The 19,965-nt window shown below is 52.1% G+C and overlaps 1 protein-coding gene across 2 annotated transcripts in view; it reads left to right on the forward strand.

Moving 5' to 3' along the window:
- LOC144814965 (glioma pathogenesis-related protein 1-like) overlaps positions 1 to 19,965 on the forward strand; it is a 546,100-nt gene that overhangs the window by 342,329 nt on the left and 183,806 nt on the right. For both annotated transcript variants that reach the window (XM_078674148.1, XM_078674149.1), the window contains one exon: positions 16,088 to 16,200. In XM_078674148.1, the coding sequence (XP_078530274.1) occupies positions 16,088 to 16,200 (113 nt within the window). The remainder of the gene's footprint in view (positions 1 to 16,087; positions 16,201 to 19,965) is intronic.

Here is a 19,965-nt window from a genome sequence, read left to right on the forward strand (position 1 = left end):
ACAGAAACAATTAGCAAAAAATAAATATGGATAAATACAGACGGAAATGTCAAAAAAATAAATACGATAAAACCGAGAGCCCTACTTGTGATCCACTGACGGGGCAAACCGGAATAAACTCCTTCAGGTTGCGCGGTGCGGTGGCGGCTTCACACTTGGAGGTCCAAAGCAAAGAGAGGGTCCGTGATCTGGAGACAGCCTTCCTCCAGCGGGATTGACACAAAAACAGATCCTGAATGTCACCAGTCCTCCACGGCGCACAAACAGGTACGGACCATTTAGGGACGAGAATGATGAAACATGCTGTGCTTTATTTAAAATTCATAACTTCAGCAACCAGTCAATCCTGGCCAGTGCCCCAGCATGACGCGTTTAGACCGAAACAACTCGTTTTACTTCACATAACACGCTACAAACCGTCAAGTCATTAAATAGTGGGGTTTAAACTAGGGTATTTCTGGACCACTGTCCATGACTCACTCGAGAAGGCTGGTACTCTGCCCAGATCACCTACACTGGAACGTACACTACTAGGGCTGAGGCCACCAACACGCACCAGAACCGTGGCGACGCGCTTCTCAGATCTGGCCCTGTTGCTGGCGAAGCGCGCCATCACGATGAGATGGAAATCATCTAAACCGCCCAGCCCGGACCTATGGCGGGTAGAAGTAGTGCGCTGGGGTAAGGCTGAAGGTGAAGCACTACAGAGAGAGGATCGCAGGGGCCTCCGGAAAACTCCGATCTCGCTGGACTGGTTTGCCACGTTGGGGGCATTTGAGGCTGGCAATGACGAGGATGAAGGAGATACAAGTGAATAACCACTTGTGGTGTCACTATGCCCTGATTCACTCTCACATGCACGGACACTGCCTACGGTGCACTGCGATGGGATACCGGGGACCCAGACCCATCGATCACACTACAACACCCTACCTGGGTGTTCAACTTACACTACGTATCCATACATTGGGAGTGACCCACTTGTCGATATTTCAATTATGTGCCTGTTGAGAGAGTGTCGGGTGGGATTTCCTATGGGTGGAGGGTGGGATCGGGTGTGAACGGGATTTGTTAGTTTGTTCTGGTTCATCGACAAAATGAAAAATCGAATTCACTTGGTTTGTATATATGCTTTAAGCAAACGCATGCATGTATCACCGGGATTAATACTGAGCTCGTATATATGAAAATGTATGCATGTTACTGCTCTAAAAACTATGCTAATAAACAGATTTTAAAAAAAGAAAGAAAAAAAAAGTCATTAAATAGTGGGGTTGATCAAACAAAGTAGGCAGAAGCAAAGCACCTTTGTGAAATTCAACCCGAGTCACATGACAAATAGACATAAAAAACATTCTACATATCGATGCACACTGAGTTAAAAGTTCATTGTAATCATTTTCAGTGTGGAATTAATATCTAAAAGGTTACATTTAAATATAAATAAATATTGAAATATAAAACAAAAAATATTCAGTACCACATTAAAAAAAGGAGAAGTGAAAATAAATCCATAAATGCCTATGACCAAAATGCGCAGTATAGAATACCTAGTAGATTTTCATCAATGGAAAACCTCCTAGTTGATATGTGCAAAATAATGCTTGTCAACCTAACTCATGTGCAAATGTGCTGTAATGTTGAACAAAGTATTAAGTCAAAAGATTGCTTCATATTGGTGCTTATCTTCCACTAAAGACAAAGTGCAAAAAATGTGATAGTGCAAAATGTGCTGATGTGGGAGAACTCCTAAATACTGTGTATTTGATCAGTGGGCAATATCCCCCCGAGCCCCGGGGGAGCCCTGAGATATTGAAACCAAAAATGTGGCTAGCAGTGTCAAAACAGTTATAGCAGGCGGGTGCCCATACTTTACCAAAACAATGATTAACCAAGAAGAATTATATATACAATCGTAGTCCTAAAATAACGGACTGCAATAATATTCCAGGATCTTATACCTTTTTGGTCAGAAAGTGCAAGGTAGAAAAAGGCAAGAAAATTAATGGGGATCATACATATTACTATGATCATACAGGGACATAAGGAATATAAAGGTATAGTATAAAACCATACTAAAAACGTATTCCTAGAAATACTTTGGTGCAATGGCAACAGACATATTCATAAAAACAGGCGTGTTCATAAAAAGTTGTGCAGATCCTCACCCCTATTGGGCCCATTGGGCATTCTAATGTCGAGTTTGAGAATAAATTTAGACTCAAGTTGTCTTAACTGGCGATCTCTATTGCCCCCACGAATAGATTTGGGAACCGCCCCAATGACGAAATAATCCAAGTCATTGAAGATGTTACTGTGGGCTAATTTCAAATGTCTTGCGACGGGATAATTGGGATCAGAATTGACTGCGGCTCTAAGGTGTTGAAGTATGCGATTGTAAACATGGAGCTTGGTGCTCCCAACATACTCCAAACCGCACGAAAAGGTGTGCACGTAGACAGCAAAGTCTATGCGACACGTAAAATACCCTTGTGTCTTTACAGGGGTATCACTAAAAGCAGTCATATATTCTTTTGTAATGGTACGAAACTTACATGCCCGGCAAGAGCTACATTTAAAATTGCCACTTTTAGAAGAAAGCCATGTGCTGGAAGCTATGACTTCAGGGCTGTTTCTAACCAAACTATCTCTCATAGCAGGTGACTTTCTGAATGTCAGGACAGGTGATGTAGGTAAAATTTGAGAGAGTGTGAGGTCAGTTTGTATGATAGGCCAGTTTTTCTGCACAATATTTCTGATCTGTTTATGTTGTCTGAAATAGGCAGTAATGAGCCTTACTACTTGCATATTGTTGTCAACAGGGATTACAGCATTGTCTGTGGTCTCAATCTGTGGATTAGAAGTGCTGAGGCAGGTGTCACGAGATAAGGCGTTAGCTTTTGTACAAGCCATGTTCAGATCTTGAAACCTATAGCCTCGTAATAGAAATCTTTGTTCTACTCATTTTGACAGACTTCTAAATCCTTATCAGAACTGCAGATACGCAGAAACTCCCCATAAGGGATGCTGCGAATGAGATGTCTGGGGTGGGAACTTGGCGCATGGAAGACCGAGTTCCCCGCCGTATCTTTCTTATGCAGTTTTGTTGGACCCGGCCTCGTGGCGTGGTCCTACCCCTCCCGCCTGGCGGGCCCCGGACGACATCGGCCCTCCATCCAGCCCGGGTCGGCCGCGGGCACACCTCTGCACGCCCTCCAAACCACCAGATCCGCCACCCGGCGGCCCACAGCCACTGACACGACACCCTCGGGCCGCCCCAGCATTACCGGTCCGGTGCCCACCTCGGACCCTCATTCCAGGCCCGACGCCATCTTGGGCCCATCACGTCACAGACACGTGGTCCCGGACCAGCCACGGCCCCAGCGAGCCCGCCATCGAGGCCCCAAGAACCCTCCGGGTGGTAGAGTGGCCAGGCCACCAGAGACAAGGAGAGGGGAGTTTCGATGGCTCTCCAACCATCCCCGGATGCCTGGTTTCGATCACCCTCCGGCCTCCCTGGGCTCCGGCTCCACCCCCCTGCTGGGTGTCTGGACACCATCATCCCGGCCCCTCTGATCCCCAGGCGAGAGGGTCCGGACATCAAAGGACTCCAGACCTATATCTGGGCCAGCCCCGGAGTAGGACGGCAGTTGTATCCCGGAGTCGAGAAGCCCTGCTGACGCGGTCGCGGCTGACCCTGAGACGAACTCACCCTGCTGTTCTACCTGGAGCCTGCTGGCGCTGCCGCGGTCCATCTTCGCTGTAACCATCTTGGAGCCTGCTGGCGCTGCCGCGGTCCACACTCGCTGAACCATCTCAGAACCTGCTGGCGCTGCCGCGGTCCACACTCGCTGAACCATCTCGGAACCTGCTGGCGCTGCCGCGATCCACACTCGCTGAACCATCTCGGAACCTGCTGGCGCTGCCGCGGTCCACACTCGCTGAACCATCTCGGAACCTGCTGGCGCTGCCGCGGTCCACACTCGCTGATCCATCTCGGAACCTGCTGGCGCTGCCGCGGTCCACACTCGCTGATCCATCTCGGAACCTGCTGGCGCTGCCGCGGTCCACACTCGCTGATCCATCCCGGAACCTGCTGGCGCTGCCGCGGTCCACGCTCGCTGAATCATCTTGGAGCCTGCTGGCGCTGCCGCGGTCCACACTCGCTGATCCATCTCGGAACCTGCTGCCGCGGTCCACGCTCGCTGAATCATCTTGGAGCCTGCTGGCGCTGCCGCGGTCCACGCTCGCCGAACCATCCTGGAGCCTGCTGGCGCTGCCGCGGCCCAACCTTCCGGAACCCCCCAGCTCGAGGATTGAGAGCTGTGCGTAGGGTCCCATTGCAACCGACCATCTATAAGACTGTCCCGCTACCTGGCCCCTTGCTACGAGACTTTCCAGATCTCTGGATCTGCTGTATATATTGAAACGATACTTATTGCCCGATAAAGATTGAAAACTCTATCTACGTGTGGTGTATATTTGGAGTGGTGTGGGTACTCTGCTGTACGATTCTAGGCGAGGGCCCTCCCGTCGGAGGCCTCTCGACATCGCTCGGTCCCTTCTCTGAAGGAGGGGTAGACCTAGGGGTGGTCAGTCAGACACCTTCTGCCTCCCCCGGGTTCGCCTTTCTAACATTGGTGGCAGGCGCTGCGATCCGAGCCAACGCAAAATCGTACAGAGAGTGATCTACCCGCTACGACGGAAAAACACACAGAGACCATGACGACCCAAGGAACCAACCTTCCTGCCGAATTCCAGAAAGAGAAGATAGAAGAATACAGCCACAAAGAACTAAAACAATTCTGTAAAGACATGAGTATCGCTACCACTGGCCTGAGCACAAAAGAGGACTTCAAATCGGCCCTACAAGCCTGGGTGGAAACCCAAGACAGACCACCCCAAGAGGAGAATGGCCCGAACGGGCAACAGGAGACCAGCGCACCCCCGACTGGGGAAAGAACTGCAACACTAAACGCGGACCTCATCTATGAAGACGCTCGAGAACGAGAGCGCAACCGGCTACACGAAGTGGAACTTGCACGACTCCGGCTAGACGGAGAACTCCAGCTAGAGGAGAAAAAGATAGCCCTCGAGCAACTACGGCTGGAGGGGGATCTAGAAGAGAAACGGAGACAACGTGACCTCGAAGAAAAACGACTAGCCTATGAACACGAACGAGGCCTGAGAGAACTAGAAATCAAGGGCAAGATCAACGAAGATAGCGCGGCCGGGGCCAAGACCGCGGCCCCTCCCGTGGACGCCAAGGTTCACCTACCGAAAGATGTAGTCAAAGAATACTACAAGAACGATGATATCCAACAATGGTTCAAAGCCTACGAGGTGGCCATGACCGCCCATCGGGTGCCCCTGAAGGATTGGGGCGCCGGCCTTTGGGGAAAGTTCGTCAATGAAGGGAGAGACGCCCTGCTGGAACTCCCTGACACCGAAATGACCTCCTATGAACACATGAAAACGGCTCTACTCACGCGTTACGGACTCACCCCCGAAATGTACCGGCAGAGGTTCCGAGACTGTAAAAAAATCCCCGGTACCACTTGGGTAGAGTATGTGAACTTTTTTAGCAGAGCCTTCGAGGGGTGGGTCAAAGGCAGTCAGGTCACTACCTACCAGCAGTTGGTCGACCTGATGTTATGGGAGCACCTCTCCAACAACTGCTTCATTGAACTACGACAGCACCTCCTCGACAGCAAGTTGACCGAGCCGCGAAAGCTAGCGGTCGAAGCAGATCGGTGGGCGAGCAACCGCGTCCACCGGAACACCACAGGAGAATACGGACGAGGGTCCCCGGGGAACCACCGGCCGCGAGGCATCAGCCGAGGCCGAGACCTCCCGCCGGGGTCTTCGCCCGCCTCCTCTACACCGGCCTCCAGCCCGAGGGGGGCCCCTCCAGCCCGACCGGGGCCACGCCCCAACGTTAGGTGCCACAGATGCCAACGGCTGGGTCACTATGCCAATGATCCTCTCTGCCCCATGAACCAGCGGCCCGGCACCACCGGGCCCCCCGGTCGACAAATCACTGCAGCTGCCCTAAGCACAGAAAAGGATGAAGAAGAAGAGGTCCCTATGGAACCAGAAGAATGGGAGTCCGCGGCCATGTGCCTCGCCTCCCTGGGCGACAAAGACATGATCCCCCGAGACCAGATTCCGGTCAACACCCAGAAGTACCGCCAGTGGGTCACCATTAACGGACGCCGGGCCGAGGCTCTCCGTGACACGGGGGCCAGCATAACCGCCGTCCGCTGCCATCTGGTGACCCCAGAACAAATCTTGCCCCACGTTCTGTGCCCTGTCCGGTCCGCGGACAATTCCGAGAGCCTGTGCCTTCGAGTGGGGAGGAGTGTCCGGCCTGCTGAAAGTCACCGTCCGAGACGGTGCCCCGGTGGACTGCCTCCTAGGGAACGATCTGGAAAGTTCCCCCTGGGCACAGATCGAGAGAAGAGAGCATCTGGGGATGCTAGGCCTTCCTGAATGGGTTTGCGTAACGACCCGATCCATGTCCACCCGGGACGCCGTCCCAACCGAAGACAATCTGCCCGAAGAACCTGAATGGCCGGCACCTCCGCCACCCGCCACTGCCACGGCCGAACCCGACCTGGGGCCGCAGGGCCCCAGCCATGAAGAACTTCCCTAGCTCGGGCCCCTTCCCGAACTAGCCCAGTGGCGCCAAGAAGGGGGCCCCACCCGCGAGCAGTTCCGTCGGGAACAAAAGACATGTCCTTCCCTTGAGGGACTCCGACAACAAGCCGCCACGCAAGCCACAGGAGACTCCTCGGGGTCCCACTGGGTCTATTGGGACCAGGACCTCCTGTACAGTGAACAGAAGATCGCCGAGCTGGGGGCCGGCCGAGTGCTAGTCGTCCCCCTCCACTTCAGAGACTTTCTCTTAAACCTGGCACATGATGTGCCCCTCGCCGGACACCTGGGGCAGGACAAAACCTACAGCCGCCTGGTGACCCACTTTTATTGGCCGAAGATGCGCCGCGATGTGTACAACCACTGCCGAACCTGTCCGACCTGCCAAGCCAGCGGAAAGAGTGGGGGGAAAATCAAGGCCCCACTCCAACCGTTTCCCGTGGTGACCACTCCCTTCGAGCGAGTAGGGATCGACATCGTGGGGCCCCTGGATCCTCCAACCTCCCAGGGGCACCGCTTCATCCTCGTCCTGGTAGACCATGCCACCCGCTACCCAGAAGCTATCCCCCTCCGGTCTATCACTGCCCCCGTAGTGGGCCAGGCGCTAATGGGGATCTTCTCCCGAGTCGGCTTCCCCCGAGAGGTTGTCAGTGATCGGGGCACAAACTTTATATCGAAATATATGCGGTCCCTGTGGCAACAGTGCGGGGTCGCGTATAAGTTCACCACCCCGTATCACCCTCAAGGGAATGGACTAGTGGAGCGATTTAATAGGACCCTGAAAGGAATGATCAAGGGCCTAGAAGAGCCCCTCCGGCGCAAATGGGACGTTCTGCTGCCATGCCTCCTGTTCGCCTACCGGGAGGTACCCCAGAAGTCCCTGGGGTTCAGCCCCTTTGAACTATTATATGGCCACCCGGTGCGACACCCCCTCAGCCTGGTCAAGGAAGGCTGGGAGCTGGCCGCCTCCGATACTCCGCCCGATGTTTTCCGATACCTCTTGACTCTCCGGCACCAGGCTCGGAAGTTCCGGGAACTGACCGAAACCAACCTGAAGGCCAGTCAAGAGGAGATGAAGCGCTGGTATGATGAAAATGCCTCGTCCATTGAATTCGAGCCGGGCCAGCAGGTCTGGGTCATTTTCCCGGTCGACCCCGGCGCCCTCCAGGACAAATGGACGGGGCCCTTCAAAGTGGTGGAGCGCAAGAGCCCCGTCACCTACCTAGTGGACATGGAGTCCCCCCGGAACCCCCTCCGGGTCCTACACGCCAACCGGCTCAAGCCCCACTTTGTCCGCACCGAACTGAGCCTGTTGTTAACTACCGATGACTGAGCAGAGGACGACTCTGAGCCTCTACCAGACCTCCTGAGCACCTCTGACAAAAATGGCTCCGTCGAGGGACTCTCCCTCTCTCCCGCGCTGACACCCAAACAGCGCCAGGACTGCCAGAAACTGCTGGGTCAATTTGCGAACTTATTTTCCCTCACCCCCGGAGTCACCCAGTGGTGTGTTCACGACGTCGACACCGGGGACAGTCCGCCCGTGCGGCACCGAGCCTACCGAGTCCCTGACCGAGTCCGGGCCTGCATCCACGCCGAAGTTTCCAAGATGCTAGCCCTAGGGGTAGTCGAACCTTCAGACAGTCCATGGGCCAGTCCCGTTGTCCTGGTCCCTAAGGCCGCCGCCCCCGGAGTGCCCCCGGAGCTGCGGTTCTGTGTCGACTACCGGGGACTGAATGCCGTCACCCGGACCGACGCCCATTCCCATTCCCCGAGCGGATGAGCTGATCGATCGCCTGGGGGCCGCCAGGTACCTCAGCACCTTCGACCTCACGGCCGGATACTGGCAAATCGGCCTCACACCAGGGGCACAAGAACGATCCGCTTTCTTGACCCCCGATGGCCACTTCCACTTCAACGTGATGCCCTTCGGCATGAAGAATGCTCCGGCCACCTTCCAGAGACTAGTGAACCGGGTGCTGGCAGGGCTGGGAGAGTTCAGTGCCGCCTATCTGGACGATATTGCGGTGTACAGCCTCTGTTGGGACGAGCACCTGACCCACCTCTGGAAGGTCCTGACGGCCCTCCAACGGGCCGGACTAACAATAAAAGCCAGCAAGTGCCAGATCGGTCAAGGGTCCGTGACCTATCTGGGACACCAAGTGGGGAGCGGCCAAGTGGCTCCCCTTCAACCCAAGATCGACGCCATCCAGGCCTGGGAGCCCCCCGTCACCCAGACCGCCGTCCGAGCCTTCCTGGGGCTCACTGGATACTATCGGCGGTTCATAAAGGACTATGGGAGCATTGTGGGGCCCCTCACAGAACTAACCTCCAAGAGACTACCCCCGAAGGTGCACTGGACCCCCGAGTGCCAAGTAGCCTTTGAGACCCTAAAGACTGCCATGTGCACCGCCCCGGTGCTCCAGGCCCCCGACTACAGCCGAGAGTTCATCGTCCAAACTGACGCCTCAGAACACGGCATTGGGGCCGTACTCTCCCAAATGAACTCTGACGGAGTTGACCTTCCTGTGGCCTTCATCAGCCGGCGCCTGCTGGCCCGAGAACAATGATGGAGCACCATCGAGAGGGAAGCATTCGCCGTCATATGGGCCCTAAAGAAGCTCCGGCCCTACCTCTTCGGCACCCACTTCCGAGTACAGACCGACCACCGGCCCCTGCGGTGGTTGATGCAGATGCGGGGCGAGAACCCGAAGTTGCTACGTTGGTCCATCTCCCTCCAAGGGATGAACTTCACCGTGGAGCATCGCCCTGGCAACGACCACGCCAACGCTGACGGCCTCTCCAGGTTCTTCCGCCTTGGCGAGGAGAATCCCCAAGAAGATGGGTGACTCTCCCCTGCCTTCAGCTGGGGGGGACGTGTGTTGGACCCGGCCTCGTGGCGTGGTCCTACCCCTCCCGCCTGGCGGGCCCCGGACGACATCGGCCCTCCATCCAGCCCGGGTCGGCCGTGGGCACACCTCTGCACGCCCTCCAAACCACCAGATCCGCCACCCGGCGGCCCACAACCACTGACACGACACCCTCGGGCCGCCCCAGCATTACCGGTCCGGTGCCCACCTCGGACCCTCATTCCAGGCCCGACGCCATCTTGGGCCCATCACGTCACAGACACGTGGTCCCGGACCAGCCGCGGCCATGGCCCCAGCGAGCCCGCCATCGAGGCCCCAAGAACCCTCCGGGTGGTAGAGTGGCCACTCCACCAGAGACAAGGAGAGGGGAGTTTCGATGGCTCTCCAACCATCCCCGGATGCCTGGTTTCGATCACCCTCTGGCCTCCCTGGGCTCCGGCTCCACCCCCCTGCTGGGTGTCTGGACACCATCATCCCGGCCCCTCTGATCCCCAGGCGAGAGGGTCCGGACATCAAAGGACTCCAGACCTATATCTGGGCCAGCCCCGGAGTAGGACGGCAGTTGTATCCCGGAGTCGAGAAGCCCTGCTGACGCGGTCGCGGCTGACCCTGAGACGAACTCACCCTGCTGTTCTACCTGGAGCCTGCTGGCGCTGCCGCGGTCCATCTTCGCTGTAACCATCTTGGAGCCTGCTGGCGCTGCCGCGGTCCACACTCGCTGAACCATCTCGGAACCTGCTGGCGCTGCCGCGGTCCACACTCGCTGAACCATCTCGGAACCTGCTGGCGCTGCCGCGGTCCACACTCGCTGAACCATCTCGGAACCTGCTGGCGCTGCCGCGGTCCACACTCGCTGAACCATCTCGGAACCTGCTGGCGCTGCCGCGGTCCACACTCGCTGAACATTCTCGGAACCTGCTGGCGCTGCCGCGGTCCACACTCGCTGATCCATCTCGGAACCTGCTGGCGCTGCCGCGGTCCACACTCGCTGATCCATCTCGGAACCTGCTGGCGCTGCCGCGGTCCACACTCGCTGATCCATCCCGGAACCTGCTGGCGCTGCCGCGGTCCACGCTCGCTGAATCATCTTGGAGCCTGCTGGCGCTGCCGCGGTCCACACTCGCTGATCCATCTCGGAACCTGCTGGCGCTGCCGCGGTCCACGCTCGCTGAATCATCTTGGAGCCTGCTGGCGCTGCCGCGGTCCACGCTCGCCGAACCATCCTGGAGCCTGCTGCCGCTGCTGCGGCCCAACCTTCCGGAACCCCCCAGCTCGAGGATTGAGAGCTGTGCGTAGGGTCTCATTGCAACCGACCATCTATAAGACTGTCCCGCTACCTGGCCCCTTGCTACGACAAACGCGGCGACCTAGGCTGCGGTAGTAGGCTGCTGTGATTCCTATTATGCTGATTTACTAGCACGCTATTCTAGCACTTTTTAAAAAACGGAATTTGTATGTAACCCTGATCTGTTGCTGATTTAAAGCACGCTATTCTAGCACTTTTTAGAAATTGCAATTTGTATTTTACCTTGCTCTTTTTCTGATTTAAAAGCACGCTGATAACTTTTAAAAACTGCATTTTGCACATTGTGTTTGGAACGAGTCCAAGTCCCTCTTACCTGCACCTTTCCCTCGTGGCCCCGTTCCGCCCCGGCTTGTGCCGTTTGCGCGGAGGGTCAGTTCGAGGAGCGGTCACTTCCTGTTTAGTGACACCACCACTTCCGCCCTGCAGAGATTACCAGCAGGTCAGCGGTCTAGTGCTGCCGAGCCTCCTGACTACATAACTCCCGCTTCTTCTTCCAGCCTCACTGACAAACGCGGCGACCTAGGCTGCGGTAGTAGGCTGCTGTGATTCCTATTATGCTGATTTACTAGCACGCTATTCTAGCACTTTTTAAAAAAACGGAATTTGTATGTAACCCTGATCTGTTGCTGATTTAAAGCACGCTATTCTAGCACTTTTTAGAAATTGCAATTTGTATTTTACCTTGCTCTTTTGCTGATTTAAAAGCACGCTGATAACTTTTAAAAACTGCATTTTGCACATTGTGTTTGGAACGAGTCCAAGTCCCTCTTACCTGCACCTTTCCCTCGTGGCCCCGTTCCGCCCCGGCTTGTGCCGTTTGCGCGGAGGGTCAGTTCGAGGAGCGGTCACTTCCTGTTTAGTGACACCACCACTTCCGCCCTGCACAGATTACCAGCAGGTCAGCGGTCTAGTGCTGCCGAGCCTCCTGACTACATAACTCCCGCTTCTTCTTCCAGCCTCACTGACAAACGCGGCGACCTAGGCTGCGGTAGTAGGCTGCTGTGATTCCTATTATGCTGATTTACTAGCACGCTATTCTAGCACTTTTTAAAAAAACGGAATTTGTATGTAACCCTGATCTGTTGCTGATTTAAAGCACGCTATTCTAGCACTTTTTAGAAATTGCAATTTGTATTTTACCTTGCTCTTTTGCTGATTTAAAAGCACGCTGATAACTTTTAAAAACTGCATTTTGCACATTGTGTTTGGAACGAGTCCAAGTCCCTCTTACCTGCACCTTTCCCTCGTGGCCCCGTTCCGCCCCGGCTTGTGCCGTTTGCGCGGAGGGTCAGTTCGAGGAGCGGTCACTTCCTGTTTAGTGACACCACCACTTCCGCCCTGCACAGATTACCAGCAGGTCAGCGGTCTAGTGCTCCCTCCCCTCTAGTATTTAATGGCGGCCTGGAGGAAGCACAGCGGACGAGCGCAGCGGGAGCGCCGACTTCGCGCCGAAGTCGCGCACAAGTCAAGCCCGTCTGCGCCCGTCCGCGGCCGACCGGGCCCAGGGTCCCGTCGTAATGCCCAATTCCTTTCTTACACCTCCGCTGACCTCTTGAGACTTAATTCATCAGGACCCATCCCGACCCATGCCGTAAAAGCGGCCCTGACATATGGCATCCTTGTACCATCTGACTGCTCGGCACAGGTCCTTTCTCATCATTCCTCCCCCCTTGTTCCTCAGATCTCTGCTTCATTATCAATTTACTACCTTAATACCCGTTCCCTTGTTCGCCATCAGATTGAGATCTTTCAATTATTACATCAGAGCTCCATTGATATCCTCCTCCTAGCAGAAACCTGGATCACCGAAGATTCAGCCCCCGACATTCTTGCTGCTATCCCTACTGGATACTACATTATGCACGCCAACCGCCCCACTGGGAAAACTGGCGGGGGGTGGCGGCCATCATCCGCTCTGAACATACCTTTTCTGAGATCTCGATGACCCCTATCCCTAAAACTGAATATCTGGCACTCAAATTCACCTCTCCTAAATGGTCTTTTGTTTGTATTCTCGTTTATAGACCCCCTGACTCTATGCCTCTTTTTCCCCAACTCTTCAGCGACGCCATTGCTCAACTAGCAATTAATCATGCCAATATCATGGTCATCGGCGATTTTAACTATTGGCCATCCGATGTCCACGAAAGCCAATCGTCGTTGGACTTTACTGAACTTTTAAAAACCATGAATCTCTCCCAACACATTCATACCCCTACCCATCAGAAGGGCCACATCCTCGACCAAGTGTGGACCTCAAATCTCGACATTTCCCCTCCCTCAGTTGTCCCTTGCTCTTGGTCGGACCACCATTTTATCTCTTTCTACTTACATCTGCATACTTTATGTCCTCCCCCCAGTACTAAGAATCGTATGGCCCGCAATTGGAAAAGGGCCAATTTGCCTGCTTTCCACGATTCCCTAGTGTCTACTGCACCCGTGTCGCAGTCCCCACTAGAGAACCAGGCTGACACACTCAACGATTGGCTACGTCAGGCCAGCGACAAAGTCGCCCCTCTCAAAAGAATAAAAACAAAGCGCCCCCATGATGCCCAATGCTGGTTTACTGACCAACTTAAAACGGACAAACTTGCCCTACGGCAAATGGAGCGCCGCTGGCGTCGCCACTACGATCCTCAGCTCAAGCTTGCTTATACAGACACCTTAAAAACCTACAAACAATCAATCCTGGCAGCCAAGACGGCATATTTCTCACAAAAAATCTTGAATTCCAACAACAAATCGAAAGAGATTTTCGCAATCGTTAATGAGCTCTCCCGTCCAGACAGAGTCACCCCCCAACCTCTACCTACCCAAACCCTCTGCGATTCGCTCAATTCTTATTTCATAGAAAAAATAACTACAATAAAAAATAATATACCGTCCCCGACCTCTTCTACCCCTCCTCCCCCCTCCCCTCCCCCCCACCAATCCTAACATCTTGACTGAGTTTCCACCTATATCTCATCAAGAGTTCGTCTCCCTCCTTCACAAAGTTAGTTCAGGCTCTCCTAATGATTGCTGTCCCCCGCAGGTCCTAAAAGAAGCCTTCCTTGCATGTCCTGGCCCCCCCCCTAGCATTGCTCAACAACTCTCTTGCTAATGGGGAGGTCCCATCGTCCCTCAAGCGTGCTTCTGTCTTGCCTATCTTAAAGAAACTTAATGCAGACCCTACCACACTTAGTAACTACAGGCCCATCTCCCTCCTCCCATACCTTGGAAAGATCTTAGAGACCTACGTCACCCGCTGCTTGAGCTCTTTTATAGAAAAATCCTCCTTTCTAGATCCTCAACAAGCGGGTTTTAGACCCCTCCACTCCACCGAGGCGGTCATAGTAGCAGTCATAGACACCCTCAGGAAAGGTGCTGACAAAAACATCTCTCAAGCCCTTGTCCTATTAGATCTCTCGGCGGCTTTCGACACGGTCGATCACACCATCTTGATCGACCGTGTCCACAACGCCGGCATTCAGGGATTGGCCCTTGACTGGCTCAGATCTTTCCTTCACCAGCGCTCACAATCTGTTCACCTCTCCTCCTTTTCTGCCTCTTACACTTTCCTTACCTGTGGTGTCCCTCAGGGTTCTGCACTATCCCCTCTACTCTTTAATTTGTACCTCCAACCACTTTTAGCTTCCCTCCGAAATTCCCCGGTCACAATTTATAATTACGTGGACGATCTTCAACTAATCTTCCCCATCGATTCACACCCTTCCTCCCGTATTGACTTTCAGTCCACCATGCTGACCATCGCTGAGTGGATGTATCACAGCCATTTAAAGCTGAATCCTACCAAAACTGAGCTCGTCCTGGTAGGAGGTCCTAACCACCCATGGAATGCCACCTTCTGGCCTACATCGTTGGGGACAGCACCCACTCCTGCGAGCACAGTCAAAAGTCTGGGAGTGACTATTTCCAATGACCTCTCAATGAGACCGCACATCAACGCGGTCACCTCTGCCTGTTTTTTCCACCTGAGGCGGATCCGCAAGATCAGCAGGTTTCTTACCAAAGAGGCCCTAACCCAAGTGGTCATCGCGTTCATCACCTCCAGGCTCGACTATGCCAACATTCTCTATGCAGGCATTCCTGCATGTCACCTCCACCGACTCCAGCTGGTGCAAAATCAGGCTGCCCGCCTGATTTTCCGCCAGCCCAAACATCAACACGTTACCCCCCTCCTCCGCACTCTCCACTGGCTTCCAGTTTCTAAACGCTGCATTTTCAAACTTGCATGCACTACCTTCAAGGCACTCTTGGACTCAGCCCCCTTGTTTATCTCTTCAGCCTTGTCCCGTCACATTCCCTCTAGAGTTCTACGTTCAGCATCACTAAACCTGCTCGAAGTCCCCCGCTTCAAAAGGAAAAAACATGGAGGCCTGAGTTTTTCTGTTTTGGCCCCCTCCACCTGGAACTCCCTACCTCCTTCCCTACGGCTTTGCCCAAAGTACGACTGCTTTCGCAGATCTTTAAAAACCTTGCTCTTTCAAGCTGCCTATGACTAAACCCTGGATTACCGTTTCACGTCAATGAGCGCCAAGAAACCGATGGTGATAGTGCGCATTATAAATAATTTTTAAAGTAAAGTACGAGACTTTCCAGATCTCTGGATCTGCTGTATATATTGAAACGATACTTATTGCCCGATAAAGATTGAAAACTCTATCTACGTGTGGTGTATATTTGGAGTGGTGTGGGTACTCTGCTGTACGATTCTAGGCGAGGGCCCTCCCGTCGGAGGCCTCTCGACATCGCTCGGTCCCTTTTCTGAAGGAGGGGTAGACCTAGGGGTGGTCAGTCAGACACCTTCTGCCTCCCCCGGGTTCGCCTTTCTAACAAGTTTGGTGTATAAGACACCATCCTCAACATAGACTGAGACATCCTCCCCCCAGCCCACATGCAAGCATGCGTAGCTATGAGAGAAGTATGCCCCCATCGCCACACCCCGCACACACACACACACACACACACATGTTATTCATCATCATTTGCACTACCCCTTTATGTTTGGTGAATGTTTTAAAAAATCTTCATCGGAAACCAGCCTGCTATCATATGCCAGCTGTTGATGACTGTCAACTTTGTAGAAACAGGTACCTGACATAGCAAGTATGTTCTGTAGATTTACAGGTTCCTGCTTAATGTCACGAAAAGATCCGAAATGTTAACCTACATGAAAAGCCAATTATAGTTCACTTAATCCATGTTTCGAGCACTGTTGTATCACAAATGAGGCAACTATTCTTTCTTTTAGGTTGTTTGGGATGACACTTATAAAGTTGGCTGTGCTGCTAACTTTTGTCCAAGAATTACCAATTTTGAAAGTGGGTCTGATATGATGATTGTTGTATGCAACTACGGACCATCGTAAGTATATTTTATGTTATTTTTAAAAGTATTTGAAGTTTGCAAACAAAGATCACAAAGATCGCAGCCCTGGACACCAGTTGAGGAGGGGAAAGTGCTTTCCAACTACAGTCCCACTGCCCCGTTCATCACTCACTTAGCCCCACTAGGAACTTCTACACCCCATCAGTAGGAGCTGGACTCATGGAGGGGCCCCCAACTTCCATGGGCATTGATTCATCAAAATGCTATGAGTAGCGAAAGTGACATAATATACCCTTTGACCTTTATGACATCACAGGAAGTGTATTAATAAAGCATAACATATGGCCCAGTGGACTTCCTGGTAGTAGGTCCTCGACTCCTTTGTACATCCACCAGAGCTCTTAAGATGCTTCCTAATAACGTCCATAAACCTTTTTCAGGCCCACCTAGCTGCCACATTTCCCAGGTCCATGAATGATGTGCTGCTCCAGTCCAGTTTTTTTTTTAATTCCTGCTTTATAATGGAGTAAGCACTACTACGTGGACCATGGAAACCTGACAGGGATGGCCTTTAGGGCCTCAAACGAGGCGGACAGGTTCCTCCATTACAAAAGTGAGGGATATCCTGTTCGCCATATTACGAGTTCCAATATGTTCCATTTGGTATTATGTCACGTTTTTGATGGAGTAACCCGTCCACCAAACTCGTAAGCAGGCACTAAGTGACCATCAACCAACCTCTGTGCCACTCTCTTCTCGCCCCTCGATCCCCTTTTTATTCATTTATATTTTATTGTGGGTTATAAAGAAATTGACATCCTATAGCCTTCCCTTTCACACCAATAAGATTGTCACATAGTTACATTTTCAAACTCCTCTCACTTTGCACTTAGAGGAAAAAGGTAAACAGCAATGTCCTTGTTAAAAGAAAAAGAAGCAATTTGTCCAAAGACATAGCTTGACGTTTGACCTCTGTCTTTGAACCAAATTTACAGGCATCTTTATTGCTTATTCACCTTCTGAATTCTAGCATTGTCATTTTTGGGGTACTGCAGAACATATGGAACTCCTCTGCATTGCTTGCAAAGAAAATACAGACATAAATGCAAACCTCTGCTGTTTTTCCCAGCTGCCATTCGTGATGGGCTGTGGAAACAAAGTCAGGCATAACTCATTTCAGGACATAAGGTGATAGCGGCTTGGCGATGTGTGGTTTTTTAGAGGTTTATATAGCTCAAACTCGGTCCCACGGCGCTGGAGTGCTGTACATGACCACCAGTTACATTACAAAAGGTCAGATTTATTTTTTGGTGCATGGGGAGAGTAAGGCATTTGCCCAAAATAACTGGATGTTGAGCCGATATTGAGATTCAAACTTTAAGGTTGTTCTCTTTTAACTGTCCTTCTTGGGCTCCCCCCAAAGACAGCCTTTGTGTAAAACATGCTTCTCATGGAGGGGAGCACTGGGGCTGGCTCCAAGCAGAAGCACCCTCAACAGAGTCACAGAGAGGTGTGAAATCTCTGAATCTCAACCTTCCTGACACAGCAATTGCAGACAGACAAAATAACAGACCTGACCAAAAACGTTCCTCACCTTGAACAATAGAAACTACAGCCCCACCCTCACCTCTAAGGCTACCAAAGGGCAGTGCCCAGGAAAAAATAATATAAAGCCCATTGCTGATAAAGTGCACATGCATTTCTAATGGTTAGTCCTGTCTCCACCCCTCTCACTTAAATGTCTACGTCACCACCTCCCACCCTGTAATGCAGTCAATACACTTCCATTATGTGTGAAGGTTCCTCCTCTCACCTTCATCGTATGCCATGCTAAACCAAGGACATTCATGTGTATCCCCCTTTCATGCTGTGAGGCAATATTTAGGGTGAACCTTAAAGGAAGTCTGCTTCAGCAAGTGCAGAATCTCCTATCAATATCTGTATTATTTAGCCCTTTTTTCACCTGGTTGCTATCACAAGGTTCCTACTTTTTCAAGAGCTGCACAAATCTCATATTCCCCAATGTATGCAATCAGTCATTACTTTACACTTCCAACCCCTGCACCTGCTGAAGAGATGGTGCAGTAGTATTTAAGCAATGGGCATACTGTTCATTGAATCTATTATACAACACACAATGTACACCTGGCTAAATGTGGGAAAGGGAATAGAAGTAGTGCAATGTCAAAGAAAGCACAGCAGGAGAAATCCTTTCAGGACGAGAACCCTAACTCACCGTTAGGTGACATGCTTCATCATATGGGTTACCTCCTCAAACCAAGGTGTGGGCTACAACTTCAAGAGGGGAGGCGCTGAGGTGTTTTCTCAAGATGAGCGGTGAAGAGAGGTGATGGGACGTCCGTGTAGAGGCTCACCATGCTAACGGAGTTAGGCACAATGAGACGTACCTAGAGCTTGGAAGGTAGGTTTCTCACATCCAGTAGTAGGAAGACAAACCCTTGGAATTTAAATGAGTCGTTGACTATCTGACTGCCCTGATCCTGTGGTGGCCAGTATATTTACGTTTTACTCACTTATGCAGAGTGACTATTTGAAATTAAGGCCCTGACAAATGCCGCTGGATCCCTATAGGGGCCCGACTTATGGTAGAAACATATTGACCAATGCTAGGGATATATTTGGTTTAATCCCTAGTTCTCTTTTTAATTTTGTCCCAGAGACCACTCAATAAAGATTCAGTGGATCCACTGAGACAATTTTAAGTCACCACATTTATTACATTTTTTGCACTCTGCCCCTCATTCACCACTCATCTTGAGACTACACCTCAGCTCCTCCCCTCGGGAGTTGTAGCCCACACCTTGGTGTGAGGAGGGAACCCATATGATGAAGCATGTCACCTAACGGGGAGTGAGGGTTCTTGTCCTGAAAGGATTTCTCCCTTTATGCTTTCATTGACATTACACTACCTCTATTTCCTTTCCCACATTTAGCCAGGTGTACTTTATGTGTTATATAGTAATTTGAAGGTATCAGTACCTTCCTGGCTTTTCGAGATCCCTGTTGATCCTGTGTGTAGAGTACATTTGAATCAATCAATCAATCAGGTGATTGTAAGCACGGTACTCACCCTTGAGGGACTCAAGGTGCAGCGGGAGGGAGGGGGGGATTCGAAGATCAGTCTAGCTGAAGAGCCAGGTCTTGCAGGTCTTGCTGAAGGCGTTCAGGGAGGGAGCTCATCTGATGTCTGCCGGTGCCTCGTTCCAGGTCTTGGCTGCAATGTGGGAGAAGGATCTTCTGCCTACTCTGGCTCTGTGGTTGCGCGGGGTCTCGGCCAGTGCAAGATTGGAGGATCGGAGGTTTCTTTTGGGTACGTGGAAGTTGATTCTGTCGTTGAGGTATTTGGGTCCGTTGTTGTGTAGGCATTTCTAAGCATGAATGAGGATTTTGAAGGTGACTCTTTTCTCCACTGGGAGCCAATGGAGTCTTCGTAGGTGCTGGGTGATGTGTTTGTGCCGGGGGATTCCGAGGGTGAGTCTGGTGGCGGCGTTCTGTATTGCCTGAAGTTTGTGGAGTAGCGATTTGTTGATCCCGGCGTAAAGCGGGAAAATGGGCGGAACGGCACACATAATAACAGGCAGGGAACAAAAATAAGACCAGGCACAGTAAACAGGGCACAATAATGGGAAAGCAAGGCAAAAAAAAACAAGGCACAAGAATGTGTTAAACCAAGCAAAAAGACAAAAATGTGTAAAACCAGGCAAAAACAAGGCACAATAATGTGTAAAACAAGGCACAATAATGGGAAGCAGGAAAGGCAGCGGGGTAACGAGGCACAAC

The sequence above is a fragment of the Lissotriton helveticus genome, chromosome 1_1 (genome assembly GCF_964261635.1).
Source record: "Lissotriton helveticus chromosome 1_1, aLisHel1.1, whole genome shotgun sequence".
Classification (NCBI taxonomy): Eukaryota; Metazoa; Chordata; class Amphibia; order Caudata; family Salamandridae; genus Lissotriton; species Lissotriton helveticus.